This window comes from Neovison vison, chromosome 6 (assembly GCF_020171115.1).
Source record: "Neovison vison isolate M4711 chromosome 6, ASM_NN_V1, whole genome shotgun sequence".
Taxonomy (NCBI): domain Eukaryota; kingdom Metazoa; phylum Chordata; class Mammalia; order Carnivora; family Mustelidae; genus Neogale; species Neogale vison.
The window spans coordinates 48,674,261-48,686,102 of record NC_058096.1 but is presented as its reverse complement, the minus strand read 5'-3'; the positions used below and the strand labels follow the sequence as shown (position 1 = coordinate 48,686,102).

At 41.1% G+C, this 11,842-nt stretch overlaps 1 protein-coding gene across 4 annotated transcripts in view; it reads right to left on the bottom strand.

Moving 5' to 3' along the window:
- Window positions 1-6,672: 6,672 nt before the first annotated feature.
- The window catches only part of TMEM45A (transmembrane protein 45A), a 67,316-nt gene continuing 62,146 nt past the window's right edge, over window positions 6,673-11,842 (bottom strand). For 3 of the 4 annotated variants that reach the window (XM_044251226.1, XM_044251228.1, XM_044251227.1), the window contains one exon: window positions 9,747-10,263. In XM_044251226.1, coding sequence (XP_044107161.1) covers window positions 10,071-10,263 — 193 coding nt within the window. In that variant the 3' untranslated portion in view covers window positions 9,747-10,070. Of the gene's footprint in view, window positions 7,192-9,746; window positions 10,264-11,842 lie in introns of those variants that run through there. The other variant, XM_044251229.1, reaches the window with a different exon arrangement.

Sequence of the window (11,842 nt, the reverse complement as noted above, 5' to 3'; positions counted from 1 at the left end):
GCGGGAGTTCACGGGCAGAGAAGAGTGGAATGAAGCAGTCGAAAAGAAAAGTTTTGAACTGAGCCTTAAAGAATCTCCAGAAGTCGGCTGCAAGGAGCCAGGAAGGTAGGTTAGTTAATAAAACATGGATACGGAAATTAAACATATTTGGAGGAACAGAAAACAAGTCAGCCTGATGGGCCCAAGGGTTTTGTTGGATAGTATGACAGCATAACTGCATAGTGAATTAAGCTCAAGAGAAATGATTTTATTTGAACATGATGCTAATTAACTTGGACCTGATCTGAGAGGCAAAGGAACCCGGGGCAGTTTCCCATCAGAGGAGAGAGCTCCATTTTAAATTGCTAAGCAACTTGTGTACTCGGGCGAGCTATGTCTATATGTTTTGGAAACTGTATGTATTTTAGCTTAAGACAGAAATCCTCAAATAGGGACTGTTTGCATTTCATCCCAAGTTTCTTACTTAACTTCTTAATCCTCCCCTAGGACATCTGAAAACAGGCAGAACAGCCCATGTTCTTGAGGGTAACCAGGAAAAAGGTGTATTCTCAACGATTTAACATTTCCTGTTAGTCATAGTAATTCCTCCCACAACACATAGACACACTGCTCTAAAGCAGTGAAGGTTAAGATACACTGACATCTAATCTCAGAGCAGTTAGTTGGAATTGCCTTTAAAAGAAAGTGGCCTAGAATTCATTAGACTATCACCTTAATATACGTAAAAATTGAGGAGTCATAACCAATAGGAAATATATATTTTTTAAAAGTACAGGATAACATCAAGTTCAGAAAGTCTTTATACTTAGAAGGAAATATATTTAAATATCTTTAGAGCTAAAGAATAATGAAATTCCATCAAGTGGCATGACAGCCTGGGTGCGGGTGGCAGATTTTCATGAGTAGGTGGAAAAGATGGATAATTTTCAGGATGACTCCAGCTCAGGATGGTGCCTTCCCTGTGCTTTAAAAGGCCAGGAGACAGCTTGTGTGGAGAATCTGGTAGAATGACCATAAATAACAGGATTTAGCATGTGCTCTTTGGGCCACTGTCAAGAATCCTATTCCATTCAGAAACCAGGTTCGAGAGCTCAAGGAGTAGACTAGGTATTTCCCAACATTGCCCATCATAAATACATCACTTCCTTGGGGTGCCTGGGTGGCTCTGTGGGTTAAAGCCTCTGCCTTCACCTCACGTCATGATCCAAGGTCCTCCTCTCTCTCTGCCTGCCTCTATGCCTTCTTGTGACCTGTCAAATAAATAAATAAAATCCTTTAAAAAAAAAAATCACTTCCTTAACAGTAAGCCTATCTTATCATGGAAAGTCTTAATATCAAGTACAGGAATTTAAGAAAATCAAACTCATAAAGATATTTGTGTTAAGAAACTGTACATACGTAGCATTTTAGGTATTTATAATTTTGAAAATAGTTTTATCCACGCTGATGAGTCTTGCAGGTCTAATTTATAAATGTTTATTTAAGAGATTTAGGCTTGTGATTTTCACTAAGTTTACACACTATAGCAGAACATTTAAGAGAACTTGTGCTTTGGGGCACCTGAGTGGTTCAGCCAGTTGGGCATTCAAGTCTTGATTTCAACTGAGGTCATAATCCTGAGTCTTAAGACTTAGTTAAGTCCTGAGACTTAACCCTGAATCAGGCTCCACACTGGGTGTGGGACCTGCTTAAGATTCTCTCTCCTTCTCCCTTTGCCTCTTCCCTTCCCCCCACCTCAAAAAAAATTTTTTTTAAAAGACACTTATGTTTCACCACATTTATAAGCTTAACACATTAGATTTGCAAGAATAACAACTTGGGAAGATTTGTCAGTTAATTGAAGTTTTCTTCTTAAGAATAATATAAAAAATATTTAAGTCATAGATACAATTTAAGATGTTTAAAGGGAAATCTAATTATCTAAATGTAAAATTGTGCCCTAACATCAAAATCTCCTTAAAATCAAGTGTTTAAATTTATAAGACTCAAAAATAGAATAGTATTTATAAATTGAACTCAAAATATAAAAATGATTAAGTTTTCCCATTTTCACTGGGTTAGTCTAGAAACCCAGTCACTCTTATCACTGCACATCTCTTGAAGTACCTCCTTAAGCTTAAAACAAAAATCTCTCCTCATTGCCATTTACATGGGGAAAATTCTTTTATTCTATGCTTATCCTCAATTCTCTCAATCTTCTCTAGACTTCATTCACATTCAACAGATTATAGAATTTATGAATCTGTTCTCCATGTGTACAAACTTTTCTTTCATGGCTTTTTTAATCTATTCACTTTTTGAATTTTAGGAGAATTCACACTTCTCAGCTTTTATTTCCATTATCCCTTAGTCCCCCAAGTGACTCCTGCACCACTTTATGAATCCACATCCCACATACAAACAATATAGCCTCAGTTAATGAGTCCTGTAGTGACAGAATGATGAGGGGTATACCGCAATGGTCATGACCCAAACTCCCCTTTCAACAATGAGCTGGAAGGTAATACAATCAGAAGTTGCACTGCACATTCCCCAAGCAAATGAGCCTGAAAGTTATAGAAATCACTGAGGAGATGGTGTCACATCAGCAGCCAATGTTGATAATGGACTGGGTTATATAAGAGTTTCTTTACTTTGTTTATGGCAAATGAAGCATGAGATACCCATAAAGAAAGTTTGACAAAAACTTAGGAATTGAGATTCCAGGGTTTTGGAGGAGCTGAGATAAAATACAAACAGAAATAAGGAAGGACACCCTCTCCTATTCCTTCCTTTGTGAAGGCTTCCTTAAAGTTACAACAATGGTGTTCAAATGTATTGTTCATATCAGGGACTAGAGGCAGATAGCCTCAGGCTGTGGCCTTGCACTGGAACCAAATGTTCCTCCACAAACAACTCACCGCGTTGCATCTCACTTGCATTATTTCCTTCCAGAGACTGGAGGAACGGATATTTCTGCACACTCATAAAGACTGGGAGAATATTTGCTCTTATATCAGTTTGCAAAATTGTAGCCTTAATATGGCTTTGGCTCATTATTCTTAGAGTCCCTTACTCAGACCTATATCCCAGCAATGCCATTTTCACGAACTGCAGCTGACAGCTCACTCTTTTGAAACACAAACTTGCCAAAGTTCTAAAAGCTTGCTGGACTAGAGAAGATAGAGGATGCCATGGGGCAAAACGCCATAATCACATGCTGCCATCACATTCTTGTGGGCAATTCATATGCCAGAATTGCACTCAGCTTTATCATGGGATTCAAAATAAGTCTTAAGGCACCCACATCAGTTCTCCCTTATGTAAAAAAAAAAAAAAACAAAAAACCACAATGAATGTGTCCAGTTCTTTGGCCTGAAGAATCTACTCACCTCCCTCTCCAGTATCACTGTGATAATATCAGACAGGAACAGGTTTCTGGATTTGTCAGTATTTCTAGAATGCCATGGAACTGCAGGATTTAATTGCCCACATTTCTCCTCTAGCTTCCCATAAGGCTGCTTCCTTTCTTCTATATTCAATCAGCCCTCAAGGATTCCTGAAACCTGCCTTACCTTTGCTGTCATGGTAGAGGCTGGCCTTTCTGACTAACATGGTACTAAATCAGCTGTCAGCTTCACTTTGTCTCAGAGATTCTGGATTCATAAAATGTGATAGCCAGAAAGTGCCTCATCCAGCTCAATTCCCTTACTTTAGAGAGGACATGGTGATTGCTAAAGTCCTAGAGGCTGGTTAATTGTAGAGCCAGAATTAGAAATAAGATTTCTTGACTCTCCACTAAGGGCTAGTTAGTGCAAGATGAGGTAAGAGCTCTGACTTTTTACCCAGGTATTCTCTAAAATATCTTTCCTTATTTTAATCCTCCACTATTTCAGCAGAGGGGATAGTATGGTGGCCATGCCATGCTGTGGTGATGACTTTTTGTTCTATAGATAACAACATAACTCCCCTTTCCAATCTCTCATAGCTTTGCATCCATGCTAGGGATCACTTCTCTCATCTTCTCCAGAAGACTGCACAACTCGGGATGAATGCTCTGTTACTTTTCTCAGAGCACAAGTCAAGTGCTACAAAAGGAGATGTCTCACAAAAAGGAATTTGTCACACTGCTTCTTCTTCATGATGCAAGGGTGAGGTGCAGCTGAATTTAAGAAACACATATGTGAAACAATATGATAATGATCTTTCTCTGATTGACTTGTTTCACTTAGCATAATACCCTCCAGTTCCATCCATGTCGATGTAAATGATAAGTATTCATCTTTTCTGATGGCTGAGTAATATTCCATTGTAGATATATACCACATTTTCTTTTTTTTTTTTTTTTTTCAAAGCCAAACAGCAAGGGTCGTTTATTACGAGTTCAAACCCGGACCTCTGCGCCCTCGTTGCCGGTGACGCTAAGAGGTCCTGAGCTCAGGATCACGGCACTTTTTTTTTTTTTTTAAGATTTTATGTCTTTATTTGACAGAGAGGGAGGGAGGGAGAGAGAGAGAGAGAGAGAGAGAGATCACAAGTAGGCAGAGAGGCAGGCGGGGGCGCGGGTGGGGGGGGGCGGGGAGCAGGCTCCCTGCTGAGCAGAGAGCCCGATGCGGGGCTCGATCCCAGGAATCTGAGATCATGACCTGAGCTGAAGGCAGAGGCTTAACCCACTGAGCCACACAGGCGCCCCATGGGTCACGGCACTTTTTATGCACTATTTTTGGGGAGGCAGGGACTTAGCATACATCATAGTATCTCCTAACAAATCACTATGTACCGCGGGAAAATCAAACAGCAACTCTCTAATATGACTGGCGCGCTACAGAGCGGGAAAAGGCTGGGAACAGATTATTGGTTAGGTCAAAGGGCTGTCATTCTTCAAACTGCTTGGTCGGCACCGCTAGGGTATGTGTCACCTCTGGATTGGCCGGGGTCTCCCTGTCAAGCTGCGGGGTGCCGGATGGTTGCTCTCTCTTGCACCCAGAGCTGGGTGGGGGGTCCGGGAGTAGTCATTTTGTCACGTCCAGTTCTGGGTGGGGGTTTCTCTGGTGCCAGATGACTGTTCTCTCTCGGCCCAGAGCCGGGTGGGGGTCCGGGAGCGGCCACTCTGCCAGGTTCAATTCTGGGCGGGGGTTGTGTGGTTACAGAGTGCCTATAGAAAGTTTGCTGGTAATTTTCCATCTCCTCATGGGTTAGCAAGCGAGGGTGCAGAAGCAGAAATAGCGGTTATGGTTATAATTTAGGCATCTCAGGTGAAACCTTTGTTGGGCTTGGGCATATCTGTTTGGGTATCTGTTCCGTTCCATCGATTCATTGATGGACTGACCATGTCTCTTTGTCTGCCAACATCACAGGGTTCCCGTGGCCTCTACCAAAAAAAAAAAAAAAAAAGAAAGCATTCGACCAGGGGTGACTTTATTTCTGATTTTTGTTTTGGTTTCCTATGTTGTGTTTGAAATCGACATAGCGGTTCAAATGTCTTTGGCCTGTCAGCTCTGTACACCCACCCAGTGTGGCCCTGGAATTCAGGACCCCCACAGATCAAGAGTCGCCTTCCCCGGGGATCCTCTGGACCGAGCCAGCCAGCTAGGTGCCCTGAAAGACGTGTACTTGAATCACAGGTGTGAAGTCTGCGCCCATGAACTTTGCACTGGGAAACCTTATTTGGATCGTCGCACTCTTGGGGGAAATACTGGTGAAAGAACGTTGTGTAGCTAACTACGGAGGAACTGACTTGGAAGGAAAACCTTCTTTTGCAGTTTCTGGTGTTTGGTCAATTCTCTCGACTCAATAGGTGTCCAGCCTTCAGAGTCACATTATTTGCTTGATTTCTCTCTTGTCTGCGTTTCCTCATTTACTTTTATAGTGAGTGCTCAGGGTTGATGCTTGACAGAGAACAGTTTTCATCCTGGGTGTGTGTGTGCGTGTGTGCGTGTGTGTGCGTGTGTGTGTGTGTGTGTGTGTCGTGGGCAGTCGGGGCCCCCCCTCTTCCAGCGGCAGCGGCCCGGGCGCGTTTCCCAAGTCTCCCCTGGGCTGCTGGAGTCACGCGGTGCCCGCCGGGAGCTCCCGAGGCTGACACCCGCCCTTCCGAAGTGGGCTGGGACACGAGATTGGGCGGTCTGGTGGCCGGCCACGCGACTTCACGGCCCTGCGCTCGGGGGTCTGCCTCGGTGTCTTTCGCGGCGGTTGTCTGCCGCCACCTGGCGGCCGCTTTTATATAGCGTCTCCCCGCCGGAGCGTGGGCGATATCGGCAAGGGATGGCATTTGGTGGCGGTTATACCACATTTTCTTTATCCACTCATCTGTCAATGGACACCTCAGATCCTTCCACAGTTTGGCTGGTGTGGACATTGCTGCTTAAAACAGTGCAGAAGATCATAGGAAAGGGGAGCAGGAAAACTGAATGGGAAGTAACCAGAGAGGAAGACAAACTATGAGAGAGTCTTTACTATAGGAAGCAAACTGAGGGTTCCTGGAGGGAAGTTAGTTGTGGGGAAGGGGTAACTGGATGATGGGCATTAAGGAGGACACATGATGTGATGATGAGCACTGGGTATTATATGCAACTGATGGATTATTGAACTCTACATCTGAAACTAATGATGTACTATTGAATTTAAATAAAAAAGAAAGAAAGAAATGAGAATGTAAAAAAAAAGAAAAGAAAAGAAAACGACTTGAGATGTCTCTACCAAGGTTCCTGCATTCATTTATTTCTCATTGTAGCAACAAGATAGACAGGTATAATTTCATGTTTAGTGAGTTACAAATGTACAAATGGAAGTAAGCCCAGGAACCTTGAGCATATCTATAATGCAAATAAAACATTTTCCTTAGTGTGGATTTTAACTTTAGATGATCTGAGAATAGCCGCTACAGGCCCCAAATACCATGACTGATGTGCAAAATGCATTTTTATCACCCAAAGTACTTACAAACCTAAAAATAAAATATTTGAATTCAAATACTTTAACCAAATTGGAAATACAATCAATATACCAAGAATCACCTTCAGCTATCTGTTCTCCAAGCAAAAGGTCAAAAAACAAAACCATGAACAAAATTAATCCAGAAAAGAGAAGTTCATCCAGAAAAACTAAAATGCCCATCAAAGTCACATCTCTTCTTCTGATTCTTGTTCTCGTTCAGCATTTTTCAGGAGTCCAACTTCTGAGGGGCAGAACCTCTGAAGTCGAGATTTAACCAACCTGAGGAGAATGAAAGGTATCTCATGTTATGCTGTTTAAGAAAAACTCAGAACAGCGTCTATCTATAATACAACAAACTCCAAATTATCTGTGCAAATGGGAGAGGCAATCCAAAAAAGAAAATCACTTTTATTTGGCTTTGGAGCTACCTGAAAACTTTTTGTGGATTGAAGCAAGGTATAAGTAAATAGGTGCAATCAGTTTTTAAATGTACAACATAATTGTTCAGGTTTCAGAAAATGCCTAGTCATCCATAGCTTTGATCATTTCTAAAACAAACAAGAGAATCTCTGGGCGGCAGCAAGCCAAGATGAAACCAAGTTCAGCCGAGAGCTTTTCCATCAAGTCCACACCTAGGTATGTACTGCAAAAAGGAGCCCTCTCTTGGAAAGTGTATAGAGGCATCTCTTCCCCGTGTCAAGCCCCAAGTCCAGTCCTTCCCAACGTGTGCCTTCAGAGGAGTGATTTTGTGCAGTCCACGGACTGCCCAATTCCATGTGGTCGATGGTCCATGTGAGATCCATGGTGAACTAGGAAGTTGGAAGAAGTGCCCTCCCCCAATGTGACTGTTTTCATAGATTAAGAGATCTGTAGGTCTGGGGGAAATCAGAGTATCATTTTTGACCCTGGAAGATACGAAGGTTTTTATTCCCAGAAACTCAGCAGACTCTCCACTTCTCTGATGTAATAAAATCTAAGTAAAGCTTTCCTGTGCATAATTATTCGTAAAGACACAGTATTACAACCATATTGATAGAGCAAAGTTAAATTCCAGAAGTACATAGGAATGCACAAATTTGATACACCAAGTCATCACAATCATTCTCATTTTGTGAAAAACCTCACCAGCCTATCTGCATCCCTTATCTTCTGCCTCCCTTTTTCCAGTGAAGGTCTGGCCTTCCCCCATAAATATGCAGTGACTTTATTGTGCTCTGTATCCTACGGGAATATAAGCTTTGTAAGAGCAAAGACTATCTTATTTAGTGCCCTACCGCTAGCCAGAGCCTAGACCAACTGGTGCATAATAGTGGCTCAACACACATCTGACAAATCAATGGCCTTTGGAGCAATCTGCCAGGAGTCCACATCACTCACTTATTCATAGAGGTTAATTCTTCAGTCACTTTTAACTCAGCATTAACTCCTCCAATATACAACAACTGAGTAGTACTAGTAACAACTATTGACTCATCAAGATCAAGGAAACCAACTGAAATAATTTGCCTTGATTATTGACTACTGATATTGCTTTCAATGTCCTCAGCTCTTCAAGGCACTGTTCTCATGAAAGACTAATAGGCTTAAACAATTTAAAGGCAGTAACAGTGTTTGTGTCATATCTCAGATACACATGGTTATCTCTACATTGCACAACCTCAATACATGCTCAATGAAATGGATTGTTAATTTAGTAATTAGATACTTTCCTGATGGCTCATGTGGAAATTAAAACAAACATATGGCTACTTATTACAAATTAATTGTTAACACAGGCCCTTCCTGTTTCCCACTCCTCCTTCATGGGTGACTCTTTCTGTTTCCCACGTCTCCTTCCTGGGTTGCGTCTGCTGTTACTATAAGCTCCCAAGCTAAGACATGTTCAGGCTCTGTCTGTACCCTGTAGACCTGGGTATTGGCACATGCATAAATGGGTGCTGGAGACAGATTAAAGGCTGGAATGATAAAGAGGAAGTGCAAATAATTGCTAGTTCCTAGAATGATATTAGTCGAGGATACTAAGGTTAGCATGAGTGAGTCTGAGGTTGTGCTCCCATAGGTTTTCTTCAATTAATAAGAGAAATAGCAGAACTGAGACTCTGGCTGTACTTCCAGAGTCCATGTGGAGCTCAAACTTCCAGAAGGCAAACTGTCACATTCCTGGGATTTGGACATCTCTATTTTGTTCTTCAAAATGAGTCACCTGGATTATTGCTTAGGAAACCAACCTTAACGTGGGCATACTTCTCTACCCATAGAGAGGTGCTTTTGAAATATTTCTATGAATAGTGGTGCTTAAATATGAAATATAGTAGAATATCTAACAAAATTTCCAAACAGATAAGTCTCTCTTATGAATTGTTATTTCAGAACTGCAGGTATGGGGCTGAATGAGGCAATCTTTGAACCATTATTCTGGAAAGCTGGGAAGTACAACTTCATTTTTCTGAGATTTGGGGGGTTGTGGTTCCATAACCCAGTTTTGTTTCCATCGTGATCTTTGCACTTTGTCAAACAAATTCTGATATAATGTCCTAAAAATCCATCACCTGTGACTGACTTAGAAACTACTCTGGTCAAATCCTGAAAAATAGATTGTCAAAACTCCTTATGATTATACAACTGAATTAGCCTGCCATGTGACCTCACTGAAAGTCAGTACTGAATCTTCATTATATTTTTTAGGTTATTGCTTAAGTTTATATCAACATACCTCACAATATGAGCTCTTGTCTTTATATTTCCAAGAGCATTATGAGAGCAAGACTGAAAAGCATCTGAAACATGATTTCCAAACAAACAAAGCCCATATTCATGTAACTCTGAAGCAGATCTATTAAAACAGTAAATAAATGTTTATTGAGTACCTACTCAGTAAATGGAATGCCATTTGACAGCATGCCAAGATCTGTGCAAAACATGAAAAGGGTATTTTCCTCAAGGTGCTACAATCTAGCTAGCAGGTAAGGCTGACATGAGCTAACAGTAAAGATAGATTGCAATTGCAAAAAAGGGTAGTCGTGACTAAAGTGCTAGAAAACTCATGAAGGGAGATGAGTCTAGAACAGTCACAAAGTTTTCATAGAAGAGATAAGCATTTAATTTGGATATGCCAGGTAGAGGGGACTAAGTGGTCAAAAAGGTAAAGGCTGGGGAAGTCAACATGGACTTTCTGGTTTCGAGAAAACTGTAAGTGGACAAGAGAGGTCTGAAGCTTTTTGAAACAGGAAGAGACAGTAGTCTTCTTTTGACTCTGGAAGGGAGCTGACATGAGTTAGAGAGGCTCCTTGAATGTTGCCATTATTCTTGGAGGCTTCCCAGCCCCTAATGAGATGAGGCCCAGATGTCAGCCTAGAACAACAGAGGAAGAAGCCAAGTTTCACTCAGTGGCAGAGCCAGTCTTCCCAACCATGTGCATGCTTTGGAGGAATGAAATAGGACTAATAGAAATCAGTCAATGAGAAGCTAGAATTTCCTAGTACCCAAAGCACTTAGACCTCTAGAAGGAGATCAAAGTAAGCTGACCCAAAGCCTAGCAGAGACATCTGGAGCTAAACAAGGAAATGGTTCTCTTACTTAGAGACCCAGCACCAAAGCTGCTTCAGCAGTGAAGCTCAAAGAAGCACAAGGCAAGAGAGGTGACCTGGGAGAGAAGAGAAGAAAGCTAGTTTTTGAAGAGACTGAGACCCCACTGAGTCTAGAAGCAGTTACCACATTTTAGGAATCCAGAGAACCTACTAGGCATATACTGCCCAATATGCTAAACATTAGGCATTTACAGATATTTAAGTTAATTAATATTAATGTGACATTAGACACATGTCAAGTGCTCAGAAACCATAGTCAAGTAGCTCATGGTCACCAAAATGAAGACTGCAGATATAGAACATTTAGGTCAGTGCTGAAGTCTGAAGAATTAAGTGTGGATCCTGCATGCCTAGTAGCTGGAACTAGCCAGACCCACTGTGGCTTGGTATTAGCTACCTTAAAGACAGGAATCATGTTCAGCTCCTTCTGTTTATTTTCATCCTTCAAGCTAAGGCTTAATTCTCAACTGCAAGGAAGCCTCCTCTGGGCTCCAACCGTACTTTCTTCTACTATTTCTACCTACTGCACTGTATTTAAATTGTCTATCTCTGGTGACTAACCTAACATAATAAAAAATAATAATAAAAAAAATAAATTGTCTCTCTCTCTTCCTTAGGGTCTATACATTATGTCTTTTGTGATACAGAAGGAGGAGGAGGGGAGGAGAACAAGAAAAGTACAAGATCAACGAGAAGAATAAGAACCTCCACTGTGCCCTTGTTATGTCCTAAGCAGTGTAAACACCTATCTCATTTAGATACTATTATTATTCCCATTTTGTAAACAATAAAACTGAGACTTAATGTGGTTGCATAATTTGTCCAAAGTCATATAGCTGATAGGTGGCAGACCTAGGAATACATATTTTATCAATCTGTTCTATTGCTCTTCATCCACTGTGAGACATTGTATTGGGGTCTAAAAATATGATTTTTCTTTTTTTATGATAATAAATTTTCTTTTGAAAAATTTGATTTTTCAACTGACTCTTACTTTTAGAAATATTAGAGCAAATGTCAAATTAACCATATACTCAAATTTAATGGGAGACATAAATGTTGGTCAAAAAATGACACCAAGCTTGTGAATTGTTATGATTAATGTACATGTGAGTGGAGGGCTCCCTGCAGATATGGAGAGGACTATCTGGAAAAGGAGACAACATATGCAAAGAGACAAAGGCACAGAAAAGTGTATTGAAAGGTGACCCACAGGTCAAAGACACAGCTGAGACACAGTTGAATGAGTCTAACTTTAAACCAGCATTTATTCTTTCAAGGGGCATTTTCTGGGTTTGCAGATAATTTTCTGCTGCATTACCCTCTCTTGTGGAATACTAAGG